The sequence below is a fragment of the Anomaloglossus baeobatrachus genome, chromosome 1 (assembly GCF_048569485.1).
Source record: "Anomaloglossus baeobatrachus isolate aAnoBae1 chromosome 1, aAnoBae1.hap1, whole genome shotgun sequence".
Classification (NCBI taxonomy): Eukaryota; Metazoa; Chordata; class Amphibia; order Anura; family Aromobatidae; genus Anomaloglossus; species Anomaloglossus baeobatrachus.
In genome coordinates, this window is record NC_134353.1 from 225128499 (window position 1) to 225150786 (window position 22288).

General features: G+C 43.8%; 1 protein-coding gene across 1 annotated transcript in view; it reads left to right on the forward strand.

The window, feature by feature from the left end:
- The window catches only part of MGAT4D (MGAT4 family member D), a 271656-nt gene extending 249749 nt beyond the window's left edge, over nucleotides 1-21907 (forward strand). Inside the window, exons 13-15 of the mRNA XM_075348407.1 lie at nucleotides 2046-2100; nucleotides 12340-12452; nucleotides 19091-21907. Of these exons, the coding sequence (XP_075204522.1) occupies nucleotides 2046-2100; nucleotides 12340-12452; nucleotides 19091-19114 (192 nt within the window). The 3' untranslated portion in view covers nucleotides 19115-21907. The remainder of the gene's footprint in view (nucleotides 1-2045; nucleotides 2101-12339; nucleotides 12453-19090) is intronic.
- Nucleotides 21908-22288: the final 381 nt, after the last annotated feature.

Here is a 22288-nt window from a genome sequence, read left to right on the forward strand (position 1 = left end):
AATTAATCACTTGAGGAATCAATTTAAAATAAAAACAATGGATACTCCCCTTCCTCAGTAGCGCTATTCCAGCGGTGTAGGTGCAGCTATTTAGAAGTTATGTGATGTTGTTTAATGGGTGTGCTGCAGCCAAAGCCACAGCCATAATCGGGTTGGCTGCAGCACACCCATGACAGAGCAATGTCACATAAACCACCAGGAATAAAAGCGCCAATATTGTTAGAACAGTGGTGCTGCTCAAGGTAGGCATCCATTGTTATTTTAAATGAGGCCTTGAAGTGATTAAGCTGGGTTTGTCCAGTAGTGAACAACCCCTTCTATAGAAAAGACTTTGCAAGAACTGCAGACGTTCTCCTAGCCATCTGCAACCATTAACATCACAATCTGTCATCTCTGCACGGTTAATATCTTTTTACTGCAGCCATGAATATCTCAAGTGGCTGCAACTTTTAATAAATAGTAAAGTACAAAAGTTTTTACAACCAGTATCAGATGATACCCATATATGAAAAATTGAGTAACCCTATAAGGGGAAACTAACAGCAGGATTTACTCCCATAATGTGTTATGAGTGCTGTAACCGTGTTAATATTTGTAATCATGTCTTTATTATAGATAGGTGTTTTGTCTCTGCGTGTGTACCTGGACTAGTCTGAGCGCACTGTCAGTCATCGCTGCATGTCGCTGGTATCGTGCCCATAGCGGCGTGACAGAGATATCAATGTATACAGCAAAGAAGAGAACTAGTTGTCCCTTTTCTCCTACTCTCCGCAGACGCTGGTTTGTTAATCACGTCATTGTGGGCATGATATCGGCAAACTGCAGGGATGTATGACAGCATTCCTGGACTAGTCTAGGTATAGGCATGGTAAGATAAAAATTCAGTTTTGCAGTATCTACAGTACAACATTAACTATTATGAGACCTGATTACAAACACAGACGACAGAATATTCGGTCCAAATGCTATCAGTCAACAAGTTGGATCACACTTGGACCGTTCTATGAGGCAGTACACTTCGTCTTTTTTTTTCTCCAATTTGAGCATTCCAAGGAAAAAAAATTGCATTATGATTTGCCTACAAGAATTGGATGGCACTTGTGAAAAAATTGCTTTTGAGTAATGTTGCTTTTACAACTCTTACTATAATGAACCCTTCCCTATGTTAATAACATGTTGACATGGATGGATTGTCCTTGTGTTCTGTAAGAAATGACTTTGCCTGCAGATAAAGGGTTAATCGTCAGGTTAATAGTTATTGAAAGCGCTTCTACCAGGAAAAAATGAATTTTATTCCTCCCAAGAGCTGCTTGTTTTCAGTCTTACAGTCACGGCTACAGGTAACAGTTAGTACACAGTGAGCGGCGTCTGTAAGTGACTTTTGAATGATAGCTGGCTCTGCAGTGAATATGTGAGTGAGGTGTCCATTTGTGGATGTGCGTACAGCCTGAAGTGACTGTAGATGCTCTGTGCACGCCTCTATGACTGAAAGCCAGCAGGTCCCAGGAGAAATAAAGTTACTTTTCTCCCAGTAGCTACAGTTTCAACGGCGGCCAGAGAGCTTTGTGCCGTTACTTGCAGATTAACCCTATATCTGCAGGTTAATAGTGTTTGAGGACATGACAGGCCTAATTTAAAAATAATCCACAATTTTTAGATTTGAATACTCTTCTCCTGACCTTGAATGCCGCTGTGACTGAGTATTGTAGTATTTCAGTCTATTTAATGACTTAACCTGCCTGATTATTGAACCGTTGTGTAGTGCATAATGTGCCCTAGCTTTGTTTTTTCAACCTTATACTTAAGTGATTATTATGCAGCTTGTGGTTCTCCAGGTGTGCTAAAGCTACGTGATCCAGCATGCCCTGCGTGGAGATGGCAGGACATGTTGGTCTTTTAGTTCCATTATAGCTTGAGAACACAAACATTACTAGTTAGATCTCAGAATAATAGATACAAGAACATATTTTAGACCTAGGAGCTTACTATTATAAATGCAGGTGCAGTAATTTACAATAAATTGTTGTTTTTTTTGTTTGTTTTAGAAAGTTAAGAATTTGCCACAGGAACAGATAGCTGAAGACGGATTTATACAAATAGGTAAACCCTATTATTTCATGTCTTACAAATGCCTGAGGACAGAACTTTCTCGACTCTTTGCATTTCCCTTTGAATTTATCCACAATTTGCTATCCATAGTTTCTGACAATGACTTTCTCTATAAGATCATATTAACTTATTTATATCTTTAATATCTATTGGATGTATTTATAATTTTGCATGGAGTCCCTTATATACAAATTCTGATTTAGAGTGAAATATTTCTATAATCTAATTTTTTTATGACTTTGAATGCAATACCAGGTGTCAGTATGTGTGTGTAGGTGAAACTCCGGCATGTACATGCCATAGCGGCATTCGTCGGGTTGGGTTTGACTTTGCAGTAGATTAGTTTTGTTTTCAAAACCTCATTTTCTAGTTCTTCCCAGTTACATACATTACTATGCCGCCTGTGGTTCTTGGTGTGGTGAATCTGTACAGGATTTCCCTCCTCCAAAGTCATTGTATAACAACCATGGGAAGTTGGAAGTGACTTACGCTGCTTTCACACATCCGGTTTTTCCTGTGCGGCACAATACGGCGCTCTGCAGAAAAAACGCAACCGTTTTTTTTTTGCCGCCGGTTGCGTTTTTTTGCATAGACTTACATTAGTGCCGTATTGTGCCACATGGGCTTGCGTTCCGTCCGGTTTTTGCCACATGCGGCAGCTTTAGCCGATGCGGCGGCCGGATAGAACGTTGCCTGGCACGGTTTTTTGTCCGGCAAAAAAAAAAAACACATCGCGCCGCATCCGGTCGATGCGGCGCGATTCGCAATGCATGCCTATGGATGCTGCATGCGGTGTCCTGCGGCAAACACTGCATCCCACTGCCACATGTGTTTTTTTCCACTGCGCATGCTCAGTAGCCTGCCGCAAGCGGCAAAAAACAGACGGGCCGCATGTACTTAAGCAAAGGATGCGGTTTTGTCGCCGCATCCGTTGCATAGGTTTTAGAGCCGGATTGGCCGGCTCTGCTAAAACCGGATGTGGTAAAGCAGCCTTAAAGAGAAATGTGGCGCCCCAGGACCTGGTCGCCACAACAGCATTGCCCTTCCAAAGGGTTAATGCTGAGCCTGGAGGTAATTGGGAGATCTATTGGCCAGTAAGTGTAACATCAACCGCAGTTCTCCCTCCGGCCAGCAGGGGGAGCTCTGAACCTGGAACTTCAGGGAGCATTCCTTAAGTCTGGCTGGAAGGAGGAAGTAGTGGTTAGTCTGTAGACAGGAGTCAAGGAGGACAGACGGAGAGTAGTGCTGCCTTGTAGAACTGGGGCCTAGAGCTGGGATAGCTTGGCCCAGTGAAGCAAGAGGTGCAGAGAGGCACAGCAGAGACTCGGACATCGGAGTCTGTGGTTGCCAGGGCATAAAATCCATCCCTGGTAGCTGAATCCTGAGGGCAGGAGAGCTGCAAGCCCCTGGCCCAGAAGTAATCTGAAGGTACAGCTGCATTCCAAGGGCCCGGTGTGGACTCCAGCAGAGAAGCACCAGAGAGGGCCTGCGCAGTCTACTACACAGAAAAAGGGGACGAACAACCAGTCCCAGCAGCAAGAGGGCAATTGCGAACCCAAAGTGCAGTGTCCTAAAACAGCAAAGAAAGATTAGGGAGTAGGCCTCATACTCAACTGGCCAAAGATCACCCCAGGCACTTCCAGGCCGGCCGGATCATCTTTACCATCTGTGACGGTCTCCCTGGACTAAGCTTCTGCCGAGTAAAAGAGGAGAAGGTAAAGAGACTACTGTTTGTGCCTGTTTCTTTCATTGCTTGTCGGCCCTGCACCGTGTTAGTCACACAACACCATAGACTTCCACAAGCACCAACTGTGTCCCGGGGCACCGCTCCACCTGTGGGGAGCAGTATCACCATTGCTGCCACTTCATCACCCCGGAGGCCTTACACAGCAGCGGCGGCTTAATAGCCGCATACCACAGGTGGCGTCACGAACACAAACTTAAAGTCATCAGCCACATATTCTACTGACACCCACCAGGGCCACGGAGCCGGGCCCAGCCACCACTGACTACCACCGGACTAGTCCGGCCCGGCACCGGATGTCCCATAGCCCTGGGGTGGGCGAGTCAGAAACTGTTCCTACAATTTTGTATCATGATTCAATAGTACAAATATAGAGACTTTGTGAAATAAAGAAAATGCAATGTACTTTATTTTTTACAAAAAAAAGCATATCACACTTTTAGTTGCCTTTCTCCTGCTTTTGGCATTAATTGACTATTAAAATGTATCCTTAATGAGACAGATGAGAACAGATTATAACCTTCAATGAGGAACAGGTCACAACTGTAAGGATGTGGACAGGCTGTTACATTCCCACCTGAAGACACTAACCATATTGATGTAAAGCGAATTGTAATGTATAATGTTAAAATGGGTTTGCTGGACATAGGTTAAGATACAGTTAATATTTGCCTGGATAATGTTGTGCAATGCCATATGAAGAAGCTGTGTTCTGTCCAGCAACAGACAGTGAAGAGGGACAGTTAGAGTTAGAGTTAACAGTTGAGGAATAGCCCACAATGGGAGGGGCTAGCGTGCTGGGAAAGAGACTGTTTTTCCTGATAAGTGCAAACTTTGTTGGTGAGCAATCAGGGAGTAAAGACACCAGTAGAGGAAGAAGGGCATACTTATAGTATTGGGAACCGGAAGTGACTGGACATGACCGCTCGGAGTTAGTGGTGAGCATGGCCCGGCGTTTTCTTTTGCAGTTCAGTGGAAGAAACATTATTTTTTAAAAGTCCATGTGGCCATGGAGTTCTTTATAATAGAAGCAGGGGTCTGGGGGTTAGACCTTAGGTGGAGAGGGGAGTGAAACCCCCCTGTTGCATAATTAAAGCAGCATACTTGTGGTTTAGTTGGTGAGCGTGATGCAGGAACTTAAAGCTTGTGCTGAAATGGGTCTTCTAAATGGACAATGACCCCGAAGCATACTGCCAAATTGGTTACAAAGTGGCTTAAGGATAACAAAGTCAATGTTTTGGAGTGGCTCTGATCTCAATCCTATTGAAAATTTATGGGCAAAGCTGAAAAAGCATGTGCGAGCAAGGCGACTTCCAAACATGGCTCAGTTACACCAGTTCTGTCAGGAGGAATGGGCCAAAATTCCTACCAACTATTGTGAGAGGCTTGTGGAAGGAGATCCAAAACGTTTGACCCAAGTCATACAAATTAAGGGCAATGCTACCAAATACTAATGAAATGTATGTAAACTTTTGACTTTGCAAAAAGTAATAAAAAATATCTTAAAACATTCTCTCATTGTTCCGGTATTTAGCAAATATAAATCATTTTGGTTTTTAATTGACCTAAAATGGGAAAGGTTTATTATGATTTAATGTCAAATAGTGAGAAAAACATGCAGATGGTTCTTTTTAGATCGTGTATGTAAACTTCTGGTTTCAAATGTATATACTGTAAATCTTTAGTAAGCATTGTGAAAGTGACACGTTTTTCATAAAGGGTGTTAGAGTATTGGGAGTATTGCACTTATAGTTATTATAGAGTGAACTTATTCAAAACAATATACACACTGAATATGTGCTTATAGGGTTAAAAACCTTTCACCAGTTTTAGCACATTTTACTGCACACATCTTGGAATAGTGGCTGAACAAAATGTAATTTTTATTTTTTAATTCCTCATCTCTATTGCGGAGATATCAGCTGGTAAAATTTAGGATAGGTCCAACAGGGTCTTACTAGTAGTTCTTTTCTGGGGGCATGTCCCCAGACGTTCAAGCTTTCTCCTGTGACACAGGTAATGCTAGACTGTGTAGTATAGAAAATAAGTAATTGTGAGTTACAATTAAACACCTTCACCTTTCATCTCATGGCGGATAGTGTGTGTGTGTGTGTGTGTGTGTGTGTGTATGGGGTGAAACAGTACAGCTGATTGTGATTTATAAACACCTTCCGCTTTCATTTCAAGGTAGTCAGTGTGGCTGCAGGGAGAATACAACAGCGCTGACAGCACTATGAGAGAAGAGCTGCAAGAAGTGTTTGTAATGACATTCAGCTGTGCTGTATTCCACTTCCCCCACACTGACTGCTGTGAGAAGAAAACTGCAAAATGTGTTTTCTTTGTTTCCCCTTCCCACTCAATTACTGTTTTGAGATAAAAATTGGAGGTGTTTGTGATCTCACTCAACTTTAAGGTCCAGTCACACTAAGCAACTTACCAGCGATCCCAACAACGATAGGGATCGCTGGTAAGTTGCTAGGAGGTTGCTGGTGAGATGTCACACTTTGACGCTCCAGCGATCCCACCAGCAACCTGACCTGGCAGGGATCGCTGGAGCGTCACTACACGAGTTGCTGGTGAGCTCACCAGCAACCAGTGACCAGCCATACGTGCAGAGAGCAGCGCACACTGTGCGCTGCTCTCCTCGTACAGCACACATCGGGTTAATTACCCGATGTGTGCTGCAGCTACATGTGCACAGAGCAGGGAGCAGCGCACAATGCTTAGCGCTGGCTCCCTGCTCTCCTGGCTACAGCACACATCGGGTTAATTAACCCGATGTGTCCTGCAGCTACATGTGCACAGAGCAGGAGCTGGCACTGACAGTGAGAGCGGCTGAGGCTGGTATCAAAGGTAAATATCGGGTAACCAAGGACAGGGCTTCTTGGTTACCCGATGTTTACATTGGTTACCAGCCTCCGCAGAAGCCGGCTCCTGCTGCCTGCACATTAGTTGTTGCTGTCTCGCTGTCACACACAGCGATCTGTGCTTCACAGCGGGAGAGCAACAACTAAAAAATGGCCCAGGACATTCAGCAACAACCAACGGCCTCACAGCAGGGGCCGGGTTGTTGCTGGATGTCACACACAGCAACATCGCTAGCAACGTCACAAAAGTTGTTCGTTACCAGCGATGTTGCTAGCGATGTTGCTTAGTGTGACGGGGCCTTTAGTCTATATTACACAGCAGATGAAGAGATCATGGCTGAGAGTAAGGTTGTCTATCATTACAACTCACAAGAGTAAGCATCTTCTTTTGCCGGCATGTTTTCGTTTCCTCTGTATGTTGCCTCCTACTTATGATTGGTCACCTTTATCCAGTGGAAGAACAACATGCCCCTAGAAAAAAATCTCTGCTAATGTCCCCTTGGATTTATTATAAATTTAAACTTAAAATTCACAAGCAAATATCTCTGCAACGAAGATGGTCTGTTTATCATGCTGATTCCCTTTACTGAATAAATCTTATATTTGATAGTATTTTGCACAGCTGTTAGCCTTCCTGTACGAATAGCTTCAGGGCCAATTACAGGCCTTCCTCTAGTTGTTGTCTTGTTGTTTCATAAATTTGATAACCATGGATATATGGATGTTTTGATAAAATATCTGTTAAGAGATTTATGATGGGTTTTTCCAACTAATTCTAAACTCCTTTATAACCAATTGTGCTGAATAACCTTACTTTTTTGTATGCATGAGCACTGTAATCCCTAAATCTAGTATGGTATATAAAAGCCTATATGCTTAAAAAAGACCAGAGCATGATACAGCCGCCCCCCCATCCCCACAGGTTTTATTGCTTAATTTGCAATTGACTATCTGCTATGATGTCTTCCATAAACAGCATAGAACACACATAAGTATTCCTTCTCTTCATTTCTTAGGCCCCTTTCACACACCATTTTTTTGCCGCCATTCACGATGCATTGGCTCAACGGATCCATCCATCGCAGATTGTGGAAAAACTGATGCTACTGATCCTTTTTCCATGGATCCGACTAGCAGATTTTTTTCATCCGTTTCTTCCGTTTTTCGACGGATGCATTTTTCAAAAACGATGGATAGATAGAGGGATAAAAAGAGGGATGGAGGAATGAATGAATAGAGGGATAGATAGATAGATAGATGGATAGATGAATAGATAGATAATAGATAGACATATATAATGTCTCACTCCCCAGCATTTTGTAATCTTGCACCCTTTAGTGCCTTTCATGTAGCACTAAAGGTTGCTTGGCCTTATATTTAGACAAAAAATAAATAATTAAAAAAAAAAAACCGTGGAGTCCCCCTTATCTTTTTTTAGCCAGCTTGGGTAAAGCAGACGGCTACAGCCTGCAGACCACAGCTGGCAGCATCACCTTGGCTGGTAATCCCAAACAGAGGGCACCCCACGCTGTTATTTTAAATTAAATAAATAATTTAAAACAAAATTCGTGGGGTCCCCCCCAAATTGGATCACCGGCCAAGATAAAGTGGAGAGCTGTGGTCTGGTATTCTCAGACTAGGGAGGTCCGCGGTTCTTGGATCCTCCCCAGCCTAAAAATAACAGGCCGCAGACACTCCAGAAGTGGCGCATCCATTAGATGCGCTAATCCTGGTGCTTTGTTCCTGCTCATCCCGATGCCCTGGTGCAGTGGCAAATGGGGTAATATATGGGGTTGATACCAGTGGTGCAATGTCACCTAGCATCAAGCCCTGGGGTTAGTGCTGTCACAGCATCTATCAGATACCCAGCATCACTAAGCCAGTCAGTAATAAAAAGTAATTGACGACAAACAAATTTTTATTTGAAAAAACATTCCCCAACACATTCCCTCTTTCACCAATTTATTGGAAAGAAAAATCAAATCCATGTCCGGCGTAATCCAATAAGGGGGTCTCACAACAATCCATATTTACTGTCCCAGTCAATGAAGAACAGAATGTTCCCACTTGACTGGGAGAGCAGTGCAGTGACCTGAGCTAACATCAGTAGGTCAGGGCATGACCAACGCTGACTTCAAGAGGTTAGCTAGGTACATTACTTGCGGTAATGAAAGCCTCTGCATTCCTGACGTCAGCGATGGTCACTGAGTTCAATGACCGCACCGTTCACAAGCGAAGTGTCGTGGGAGCCCGTGACGTCACCGCTAGTCACAGTCTCTGGCCGCCCGCGAGAGGTGATCTGAGAATGCGGCGGGCATAGACGTTAGTCACAATTGCTGACGTCAGGAGTGCAGTAGACTTAATCACCGCAGGTAATTAACTTTACTAACCTCCTGACGGCAACGCTCATCATCCCCGCGGCTGCTTGCACTGATGTGCGGGCACATGCTGACACACTGAAGTGCAGGCAGCTACTTACACTGCAGTGCGGGCATTCACAGGGCTGGCGCAGGAGCGAGACATAGACTGCAGGGGCACCCGACAGAAGTCACACGGAAGTGCTTCTATGTGGCTTCCGGGGATTTTGCGCATTTATTGACTTGTATTGAGTCACGGTCCGTTATTACGGAACAGAATAGGACATGTTCAATAATAAGGGAACAGACCTATGGCATCCAATCTGTTTTTTTGTAGGATCGGATACACATGGAAGTGCTTCCGTGTGCCATCCGATCCTACACAAAAGACATTGAAAAGATGGTCCTGTCAGTTGGTCCGGAAAAAAAAAACCAGGAACTGAACAGGACAGACGTAACGTTCGTCTGAACGAGCCCTAAATAATAAATTTGAGAATGTTCAGTTAAAAAAATGGAATCCATCGACAGATTCCGTCATCTGCCGGATGACGGCGGATCCTGCATCTATAGGCTTCCATTCTACCAAACGACGGATAACGACAGATGGCGACGGATCCGTCGCTGTCCGATTTTTCGACGTAGATGAAAAACGTTACTTTGTCCATCGTCTCGGGTTTGTCGAACAACAGATGAAACATGAGGCCATCCGTCGCAATCTGTCGCTAATACAAGTCAATGAGAAAAAAACGGATCCAACGGCATCAGTTGCCGGATCTGTGGTTTTTTTTTCAAAATTTGACGGATTGTGACTGACGGCAAAAAACTGATGTGCGATAGGGGTCTTAGCACAAAAACAGCAGCATGGAGAACATTATATATAAATAAAAATTGTGAAAATCCAGCACCAGAAGAAATAAAATGAAAAAGTTTTTTACAAAAATTAAAAACCCATTACACATACATGTTTAGGGCATAACAGAAACATGGAAACGTCAACATGTTTCAAGCAAAAAAGCTCTTATTCGTGCAAGAAATATGTTCTTAAATAAACCTTATATAGAAACAGATAACCGGTATGGGAAGGGAGGGAACCTGATTAACCAACACATGTGTCCATTACACTCGAAAGGTTAACAAACAAGTAGAATATGCATAAAATTCAAAACTTCACTTAGAAAAAAAATTATAAAATCACCCAAACTGAAAAACCACACGTGTACACACATATGTGCATACATACACATATAGACATACATATGCACACACATACAGTGCCTACAAGTAGTATTCAACCCCCTGCAGATTTAGCAGATTTGATAAGATGCAAATAAGTTAGAGCCTGCAAACTTCAAACAAGAGCAGGATTTATTAACAGATGCATACATCTTACAAACCAACAAGTTATGTTGCTCAGTTAAATTTTAATACATTTTCAACATAAAAGTGTGGGTCAATTATTATTCAACCCCTAGGTTTAATATTTTGTGGAATAACCCTTGTTTGCAATTACAGCTAATAATCGTCTTTTATAAGACCTGATCAGGCCGGCACAGGTCTCTGGAGTTATCTTGGCCCACTCGGCCATGCAGATCTTCTCCAAGTTATCTAGGTTCTTTGGGTGTCTCATGTGGACTTTAATCTTGAGCTCCTTCCACAAGTTTTCAATTGTGTTAAGGTCAGGAGACTGACTAGGCCACTGCAACACCTTGATTTTTTCCCTCTTGAACCAGGCCTTGGTTTTCTTGGCTGTGTGCTTTGGGCCGTTGTCTTGTTGGAAGATGAAATGACGACCCATCTTAAGATCCTTGATGGAGGAGCGGAGGTTCTTGGCCAAAATCTCCAGGTAGGCCGTGCTATCCATCTTCCCATGGATGCGGACCAGATGGCCAGGCCCCTTGGCTGAGAAACAGCCCCACAGCATGATGCTGCCACCACCATGCTTGACTGTAGGGATGGTATTCTTGGGGTCGTATGCAGTGCCATCCAGTCTCCAAACGTCACGTGTGTGGTTGGCACCAAAGATCTCGATCTTGGTCTCATCAGACCAGAGAACCTGGAACCAGTCTGTCTCAGAGTCCTCCAAGTGATCATGAGCAAACTGTAGACGAGCCTTGACATGACGCTTTGAAAGTAAAGGTACCTTACGGGCTCGTCTGGAACGGAGACCATTGCGGTGGAGTACGTTACTTATGGTATTGACTGAAACCAATGTTCCCACTGCCATGAGATCTTCCCGGAGCTCCTTCCTTGTTGTCCTTGGGTTAGCCTTGACTCTTCGGACAAGCCTGGCCTCGGCACGGGTGGAAACTTTCAAAGGCTGTCCAGGCCGTGGAAGGCTAACAGTAGTTCCATAAGCCTTCCACTTCCGGATGATGCTCCCAACAGTGGAGACAGGTAGGCCCAACTCCTTGGAAATGGTTTTGTACCCCTTGCCAGCCTTGTGACCCTCCACGATCTTGTCTCTGATGGCCTTGGAATGCTCCTTTGTCTTTCCCATGTTGACCAAGTATGAGTGCTGTTCACAAGTTTGGGGAGGGTCTTAATTAGTCAGAAAAGGCTGGAAAAAGAGATAATTAATCCAAACATGTGACGCTCATTGTTCTTTGTGCCTGAAATACTTCTTAATACTTTAGGGGAACCAAACAGAATTCTGGTGGTTTGAGGGGTTGAATAATAAATGACCCTCTGAATAAACTTTTCACAATTTAAAAAAAAAAAATAAAAAAAGAAATAACATTCTTTTTTGCTGCAGTGTATTTCACACTTTTTGCTGCAGTGTATTTCACACTTCCAGGCTGATCTACAGTCCAAATGTCACAATGCCAAGTTAATTCCGAATGTGTAAACCTGCTAAATCTGCAGGGGGTTGAATACTACTTGTAGGCACTGTATATGCAGTAATGAAAACACATTGTAAAACCGTCACAATGGCTACACAGCGAACATAGATGAAATTGCCATACAATGAATAAAATTGACACAATTTTTTCATGATAAACTGATAATTGTTTGAAGTCCGAAATATCTAAATGCCGGTATGATAAAGTAAACATGACTCGCTATAGGTATATATCTTGAGACTGGCCTTTATGAGTTCTTGTTGGCTATTCTCCCTGTCATTGTGACTAGGTCAGTATTAAGGATTTGCAGTTGTTTTTTTTTTTTTGCAGAATAGCGGTCAATGGAATATATCCTAAGCTACAGCTGTGACCCTAACCTTTTTGTTTCGTAAATTACTACATTTGTGTTTTGTTTTACACAGGCAAATTTCAGAATGGGATTGCTGAAGGAGAAATCAGCAGCTCTCTAGGAAAAATCAAAGCCATCCGTCTAAAGATCCTCACCGAGTCCCCTGTCTGGGCACTGCTAAGTGAGGTGAGGTCTCACTGCTGCCTGCGCTGCTTACTACAGTCTTGTAAAGAATAGTAGAATTATTGACAATGTGGTTTCTTTGATGTAAAATTAGACAGATGGGTTTAGAAAACATCCATAGAAATACACAGTGCCAAAGACGATTCAAAGGTTTACCTGAACCTCTCTGTGCCTGCTACAACTTGTGGTATCCTATTGTTTGTGTGAATTCTATATAAAATGTTCAAAGACACCATAGTCTATTCTGAAAGGAAGCCTTCTATTACATTTATTTATGTTGTCAGAAGTGAATTTAACACTAATATTTCCCCATTGTTAAATGGAATTTGTCAGCTGTCCTAGCCCCCTAAGCCACCACCATGCTCGTATGTACAACAACCTTTTCCTGCATTCTAACAAGAACCTTTATGTGGCTTATCAATTGCTGAATTAATATTAAATTACCTTTTGAAGTTGCATTTGCGCTGTGGAAATTGAATTGGTTGAATAGTTGGGGGAAGGGGCAGAATTGGATTTCTGCAGAGGAATCCTCCCATTTACCATGTAAGCAAGCACCTGTGGGCATGAGCAACATGATTTGGAAGAGTAAAGACACAACATACACTTTGCAAATCTTAAGCGGGCTTCACACGGCACGATCTATCGTGCGATTGCACGAGCGATCGTACCCGCCCCCGTCGTTTGTGCGTCATGGGCAATTAGTTGCCCGTGGCACACAAAGTCGTTAAATCGCCGTCCCACGTACTTACCTGCTGAGCGACCTCGCTGTGGGCGGCGAACATCCACTTCTTGAAGGGGGAGGGACGTTCGGCGTCCCAGCGACGTCACATAGCGGCCGGCCAATAGAAGCAGAGGGACGGAGATCAGCGGGACGTAAACATCCCGCCCACCTCCTTCCTTCCGCATTGCTGGCCGGGAGCTGCAGGACGCAGGTAAGCTGTGTTCATCGTTCCCGGGGTGTCACACAGAGCGATGTGTGCTACCCCGGGTACTATGAACAACCGTCGCAAAGTAGAATAAACGATTTTTTAAAAATGAGCGACCTGTACACGATTCGGGATTCGTAACCGATTTGTGATCGTTTACAGACGCTCATAGGTGTCACACGGGATGACGTCGCAAGCGATGCCGGATGTGCGTCACGAAAACCGTGACCCCCAACAACATATCGCACGATAGATCGTCTCGTGTGACGCCCGCATTACACATGTGTTCTCCCTCCCTGGGAATGTACAATGAAAGGGGATGTCCAATACTTGGACAACTCCTACTCATTTTCCCTGTTCGCTCCTGTAAAAATAAATAAGCCTATATTCACCTCTGGTGCGGCTGCGGCTCCAATGATGCCTGAAGTCACGTTCCCAGGGCCCCCACGACCAATCAGCTTCCGGCGTCTATCTCCTCACCTTCTGTCATCTGCAGAATGTGAGTGTTGCGCTGACTTGTTGTTCAAATTTCTGAAGGCAGGGTGAAGGAACCCAGCACTGATTAGTCGCGGGGTCCGTGTGTCATAACAATGTCACGTGGGCCCCGGGAACATGACTTCAGACATCGCTGGAACCGTGGCCGCACCGGAGGTGAGTATAAACAAGGGGAATGAGAAAGGGTTGTCCAAGAAGTGGACAACCTCTTGAAGTCTGGTGTTCATAGCTGGCTTTATAGGATCACTGGAAGCTTGGAGGCAGCAGTACCAGTTATGGAGAAGCTCCACATTTATAGGCAGAAAATGTAAGGTCATGTGCTACAAATTAAACACACAAACAACAATAATAACTAACTTTACATTAAAATAAATATATTGCTTTTTGCATGAGCGGTTACCTGTGAAGCCAGAGATGTACACTGTCATTATGCATTCCTATGTACATTTCACATTCATTCTTTTCTGCACCATAAATTGCATGTATGATCCCAGCCTTACTGTGAATGAAGAGCTAAGTACATATAATAATGAGAATACAAGTGGCTGCTGATAAGTCTTTGGCTTTATGATCTTTTTTTGTTTCTATGGTAACGAATGTTACATCACATGAAAGCCTTATGTGTCTAATATGTTTTCAAAATTTTGTGTTTGTTGCTTATGGCAATAGTGTTCTACGCACGCGGGAAAACAAAATGGCAGCGTTTAATGCGACATTCACTGCAACGGACAGAATAGGAGTAATAAAATTATTGTTTTTGCAACGAACGTCCGCAAAGGATATCTATCGTGATATGTCGCAGACATTGGAGGATCAATGCCCTTCATATTCCATAGTTAAGAACTGTGTTGCCAAATTTAAAACGGGTCAATTCAGCAGCAATGATGAAAAACGTCCTGGACAACCGAGAGTGGTGGTTGTTCCGGAGATCGTCGATGCTGTGCACAACCTTATACTGGAGAATCAACGAATTTCATCTAAAGCAATAGCAGACATCATGGGGATTTCCTGTGAACGTGTTTGTGTCATTATTCATGAAAATGTGGGCATGAGGAAGCTATCTGCAAAGTGGGTCCCCAAATGTTTGACAACAGAACAGAGAAGCATGTGAGTGAAAACTTCCCGGTCCATTTGTCAGCGTTTCCGGACTGATAAGATCTTCCTGGATCGACTGGTCACTAAGGATAAGCAGTCAAAAGAGTGGAGGCACAGTGGTTCTCCTCATCCAATGAAGTTTAGGGTGCAAAAATCAGCCACTAAGGTGATGGTGTCTGTGTTCTGGGATAAGGAGGATATGCTGCTAGTGGACTACCTTCAAAAGGGTTCCACCATCAATGCAAGGTATTGCACTGAACTTTTGGACCAATTGAAGGCAGCTCTGAAGGCCAAAAGGTGCGGCAAGCTGTCCAAAGGAATCTTGTTCCTGCAAGACAACACCTCCACTCACACTGCACAAACGACCACGGCAAAACTGGCAGAGATGGGCTTCTAGCTGGTTGATCACCCACCTTATTCACCAGATCTAGCTCCCTCCAACTATCATCGGTTTCCAAACCTGAAGAAACGCCTCAAGGGTACCAAATTTCACACCATTTCTGATGCCATGGCTGCTACGGATGCCTGGTTTGCGCACAAGCGAAATCCTTCTTTTTTGCTAGGCTTACAGAACTTGGAATACCAATGTAAGAAGTGTGTTTACATTTATTACTCATACTCTCCACTGATGTCAAGTTTCATCATCCTATCTTCAGAAGTAACGTAACCAGTCTTTCAGTTTACAGTAAAAATTAACTGTACCCTTCCACACCCCAAATAAGTTGCCAGTTTCCTGCAGCAGCTTACAGATCTTTGTGTTGTTTCTTAGAAAATAAAACCTTTTTCTTAACAAACACGTTTAAGTAAATACGCTACAAAGCCAGCTTCTGCTACAAGGAAATAACTTCAGCCAATATTTCTAGGTGTTGTTCACAGTTCCAGCTGTGTTTTCAGCTAAACAGTGTCTTCCATGTGTTTGTGGGGTAGACTAAAGGCCCAGTCACACACAACGACTAACCAGCGATCCCGAAAACGATGCGACCTGATAGGGATCGCTGGTAAGTCGCTGGGAGGTCGCAGGTGAGATGTCACACAGTCAGACCTTACCAACGATGCACGAACGATACAGGTCGCAGTAACGACCTGTATATCGATCTCAGCAGTCACTGTGACCCTGTCACACAGTGTCAAACACAGCGATGTGTCCTGCCCAGCAGGACATCGCCTTTGAAGAAAATGTCCTGGACCATTCTGCAAGCAACGACTAGCGATCTCACAGCAGGGGCCTGATCGCTGGTAGATGTCATACATAACGAGACCGCTAACGGGATCGCTACTGCGTCACAGAAACTGTGACTCAGCAGCGATCTCGCTAGCGATCTCGTTATGTGTGACGGTACCTTAAGCTGGTGGCCTTAGATGTGTTATACAACCTCTCCTGACTGATAAGAGCAAGTATCTGGAAAGGAGACAATTTAGGGTAAGTTCACACAGTGCGTTTTTCGCAGCGTTTTTGCGCATTTTTCGGGTGCGTTTTTGCTCAGAAAACTGCATGACTTTGCTTCCCCAAAGTCTGAGTTTTCATTTTTGCTGTCTGCACACAGCATTTTTTTAGCTGCGTTTTTGTGCTGCCCACAAAAACGCAGCTTGTCAATTATTTTTGCGTTTTTTACTACGTTTTCCACCCATTTGAGTTCAATGAGATGTTCAAAAACGCAATGAAAAACGCAAATTGCAAATATAGCTGTGTTTTAGTAAGTTTCTACAACAAAATGCAGCTATAAACGCAAGGGGTGGGTAGTAAAGTGACATGTACAGGAAGAGGATTCCTTCTGTCAGTAAACACAGAAGCGTGAATCCTCCCGGTACCGCCACCGCTGCTTTCACCTCCCGTAGGGCGCCATGTCAGCTCCCGTGCGGCGCCATGGCCATGCGGGAGATGGAAGCAGCTGTGAAATCAAAAGTGAACAGTAGAAAGAAAAAATGTGATACTCACTTGTCAGCAGACTCCCGCTGCCATGTCCACTCCCAGCTCCTCTCCCGGTACCACCGCTCCGGCTGTGTGCAGTCTCCCCGGGCACGTCCGATAGCTGCAGGAGCTGACTGTGATCACCTGATGCGGTCACCTGACGCATCAGCTGATCGTAAGTCTCGAGGTGACGCCGGCTTTTTAGCGCCCGGCTGGCTTAACCTATCAGCTGATCCTGCTGTCAGGAGACTTCATCATCTGATTACCGGCAGCTCCTGCAGCGATTGGACGGGATCAAACTCCCGTCCGATCGCTCCAGGAGCTGCCGGTAATCAGAACATAAGTGAGTTTTTGGAGTTTTTTTGCACTGATGCATCAGCTGATTGTATAAACGGCTTTTATACAATCAGCTGATGTGTCATGTGATTCACGTCCTTTAACCTGACATCATCTGATCGCTTTGCCTTCCAGCAAACCGACCAGATGATATTGGATCCGGATTGGACGGCGCGGGACCCTTGACCCAGGATTACTGCAGAGGGGGTTCTTTATTTTAATAAAGATGGAGTCACTAATTGTGTTGTGTTTTATTTCTAATAAAAAATATTTTTCTGTGTGTTGTGTTTTTTTTTATCTTTACTAGAAATTCATGGTGGCTATGTCTTATATTGGCATGACACCATGAATTTCGGGCTTAGGGCCAGCTGATAATATACAGCTAGCCCTAACCCCATCATTACCCAGCGAGCCACCCGGCATCAGGGCAGCTGGAAGAGTTGGATACAGCGCCAGAAGATGGCGCTTCTATGAAAGCGCCATTTTCTGGGGTGGCTGCGGACTGCAATTCGCAGCCAGGGTGCCCAGAAAGATTGGGCACCCTGCGCTGCGGATTCCAATCCCAAGCTGGCCTAGTTGTACCTGGCTGGACTCTAAAATTGGGCGAAGCCCACATCATTTTTTTTTTTTAGTTATTTCATGAAATTCATGAAATAATTAAAAAAAAAAAAGGGCTTCCCTATATTTTTGGTTCCCAGCCGGGTATAAATAGGCAGCTGGGGGTTGGGGTCAGCCCGTACCCGCCTGCTGTACCTGGCTAGCATACAAAAATATGGCGAAGCCCACGTCATTTTTTTTATGGGGCAAAAAACTCCTCCATACAGTCCTGGATGGAGGATGCTGAGCCTTGTAGTTCTGCAGCTGCTGTCTGCTCTCTTGCATACACTATTGGATGTAGGATGCTGAGCCTTGTAGTTCTGCAGCTGCTGTCTGCTCTCCTGCATACATTATTGGATGTAGGATGCTGAGCCTTGTAGTTCTGCTCCCCCTGCCTCTCCCTCCAGCATACAGTCCTGGATGGAGCATGCTGAGCCTTGTAGTTCTGCAGCTGTCTGCTCTCCTGCATACACTAGTGGAGAATGAAGAACATATTGAAGAAAGAAATGACATCAGACCTTTTTTCTTTTTTTTTTCTCAACAATCTTTAATGGCATTGTTCACTGATAAAAAAACGCATAAAAACGCAGCAAAACGCAGCAAAAAACGCACCAAATCGCGGTAACGCATGTGTTTTTGCCGCAGGTGCGTTTTTGTGCGTTTTTTGCCGCAAAAAAACGCACAAACGCAGCGTCAAAAAAAGCAGTGTGTGAACTTAGCCTTACAGTAGAGGTTATTGTGAATGTCACAGATAGGTAAACTTTTATTTATTCTCCATATAATTGCATCAGTTTCTTTCCTTCTGCTAACAATAATTTGGATGTGTTAAATGTAGAGATGAGCGAGCACTACTATGCTCAGGTACTCTTAACAACTAGTGAAGAGCGAGCTCGGTACTCTTAACGAGTCGTTTGATGCTCGGATGGGCACCACTCAAATACCCAAGCATAATGGAGATCATTGGAGGACTCGTCCAAAAAAATGCCTGAGTCCCCCATTGACTTCATGGTACACATACATGGTACACAAGTCGCGCCCATCTGAGCGTCCAACTGCTCAGCGTCGAGTACCGAGCATGGTAGTGCTCACTCATCTCTAGTTAATTGGATTTATATGAAATGTACCGTAATGTGAGTTTACATACATCACATGGGGGACAGAACTTAATTTTACATAAAAATTGCACAGCTGACTCGTATACATACTCATATTACGGTACTTATTCTCTAAATTAATAGTGTAATTAGCAATAATTTGATCATAATTGTCTTTTTTAATTTTAGATTTTTGTCAAGTTGAAAAAATAGTTTTAATTGCGACTGATGTCTTAAAGATGTGGAAAGCCTGCCCTCTGCTGGTGGAGAGTGAGTCTACTCAGATTATTGCATCATGGGAAGTATGAAGAAAACGAGACAGATGTTCTTCTATTTTTTATGCTGAAGATAATTATTTATATTTAATATTGTTTTTTTTTGTTTTAAAAAGACCTATTTTTAATAGTTTTATGTTTGAATGACTTTTTAGTTCAATGCTGGTAGCCACGTCAACAAACATTAAGCAAATACCAAAGGATGTGTGCAAAGAAAGGACTTCAATAATGTTGCACCTGTCTACATTCCTTTTCTTAGTTTATACTTCTGAAATTGTGAAAAAACAAGGTACTGAACTCTCAAAAAGATTTCTGGAGCTGCTATTTTCTCCATAAAAAACAAAACTCTGTAGCACAGCTAAATGTTTAGTAATACTAAACGTATGAAGAAAAGGAGGACGATAAAGGTACTTTATGGAGAAACTAGAATTGGCCATTTCAGTTTTACTGTGTTTGCATGGTGCATGGACTTCACTAGCCATAATCTTTCCTAAAAGGTTAAAAGGTTAGACATCCTTTTTGTTTTCTGTCTCTTTTACATGACTGAAATGTGCCAGTTCATCCGAAAATGATCTTGTGTGAGTCATCTATGAGCAGCTTGCACTGAGCCGAGCACCGAGGGTATCCGAGCTCAGCGATGGTGGATCGAGTGGTTAGTATACGTACAGCACCCAAACTCCAAACTAGAACACTGAGTTTTTTAAAAAGTCCACGTTTGGTTCAAACCCCGAACCTTACAGTCCGGGTCCGCTCATCTCTAATTGTAACCTTAAAGAAATTCATTTTTTTACTATTGAAAAACTTCTCAGGAAAGGAGTATTCATGATCCAGTAAGCAGTAATGAAGTAAAGCTAGGGATACACCAGAGATAGCAGTCAGTTATCATCCTAAGCCCCCCACAATGTACATGTGCATGTGTTTTCGATAGGGGGAGAGGACTAAGCTGCTACCAGTCAATTTTGGTGGCAGCTTATCCCTCATGACACCAATGTATCACGCAGGTTGAAGTTGTATGTGTCTAATACTGCTTTCGAGAGTTAGGATATATGTGTTTTTATAGTATCTGTTGTAACTAACAATCTAGAGGAAATAAAACCGGTATTAACAAATATTGAAACTGGTGGGTTACAAGTTGTTGGTACTATAGACCTAACAGCTGTCATTAACTACAAAATGGGGTGGCTTGTCTCAGAGCTCTCCTGACATGTCTACTTTAATACTAGCATGATAAACTAACAATTTAGGAGCATCTCTACTTACAAAATTGCATTGTGCTGTTCCTCTGTTATCCTCCCGGGAATGTATGAATAAAATGACATCTGGGTGTTACAATTCCTCATATTAACTGAGTGTGTATAGTCACAGTCTGACATTTGTTCAGTCACTGGTGACAATATCAGACTGAGCAGGTACTTTATTCATAACTTTCAAAGAGACAATCAGAGGAACGGCACAATGCAAAGATGCTCCAGAATTGTTATTTCATGTGAGACGACATGTCAGGGGAATTGTTTTTACACCCCAGTGAAGGTAACATTTTCCTGGGTGCACAAATAGTAAAAAACTGTAAAATAACAGCTGTACATGTAAATGTCATACCTAAATGTAAACTAATAGTATTTATAAGGAACCTGACAATTCATGCTGCCAAAACCACAGGAAGGATGAATCGGACACTGGCTGTGTTACTATAGCCATGTGTGCTTAACTCTGAAATCGTTATCCAGAAAACATTTACTGGAAAGCTATCCGGGGACTATGCCTCAGGTGACTAGTCAAAGAGGTAGATTCTGGACAGTTTTCCTCTGCCCTGCTCTATATAACAGCACTCTATACACTCAAAATGACTGTTCAAACTAAGCACAGCCATAATAAACATTATATCTTAGGGCCTGATTCATCAAAGCTTTTATGCCAGTATTCTGTCATAAAAAGCGTTGAAAAGTTGTATGTATTTTGGTGCAACTCAAGGCTTTGCTAACATTATGTGACTTTTGGCATTTTCACACAATTTCTGACTAGCCCTAACAAAGTGGGCGAATCTGGGGCAGGAGGAGGCATGACGAGCAGAGGTGTTCACTATGCTACAAACCTTACTCCAGCAGGGAGAAGAGTAGGATATGTGGCAACGTGCCCACCACTTGTTGTTCATCACTCGATGAGCCTCTTCATGAATCTCAAGCATCTGACTCTGGAACATCTCAGCATGACCGGCGTGAAAAATACTGATCTTGATGAATTTGGCCCCTTTAGTGTCCAAATCTCTGGCTGCTGGGTGTCGGACCCCGGCTAATCAAACATTGATGACCTATCCGAAAGATAGGCCATCAATGTAAAAGTAGTCGACAACCTCTTTAAAGGCCCAGTCACACTAAACAACTTACCAGCGATCCCAACAATGATACAACCTGATAGGGATCGCTGGTAAGTTGCTAGGAGGTCGCTGGTGAGATGTCACACTAAGCGACGCTCCAGCGATCCCACCAGCAACCTGACCTGGCAGGGATCGCTGGAGCGTCTCTACACGTGGAAGCATGCTGCGCTTGGTAACTAAGGTAAATATCGGGTAACCAACCCAATATTTACCTTGGTTACCAGTGCACACCGCTTAGCGCTGGCTCCCTGCACACCTAGCCACAGTACACATCGGGTTAATTACCCGATGTGTACTCTGCTACGTGTGCAGGCAGCAGGGAACCGGCTTCTGCGGACGCTGGTAACCACGGTAAACATCGGGTAACCAAGAAGCCCTTCCCTTGGTTACCCGATATTTACCTTCGTTACCAGCGTCCGCCGCTCTCACACTGCCAGTGCCGGCTCCCTGTTCCCTGCACTCCTAGCCACAGTACATATCGGGTTAATTACCCGATGTGTACTCCAGCTACGTGTGCAGGGAGCCGGCACTGGCAGCGTGAGAGCGGCGGACGCTAGTAACTAAGGTAAATATCGGGTAACCAAGGAAAGGGCTTCTTGGTTACCCGATGTTTACATTGGTTACCAGCGTCCGCAGAAGCCGGCTCCTGCTCACTGCACATTTAGTTGTTGCTCTGTCGCTGTCACACACAGCGATGTGTGCTTCACAGCGGGAGAGCAACAACTAAAAAATGGTCCA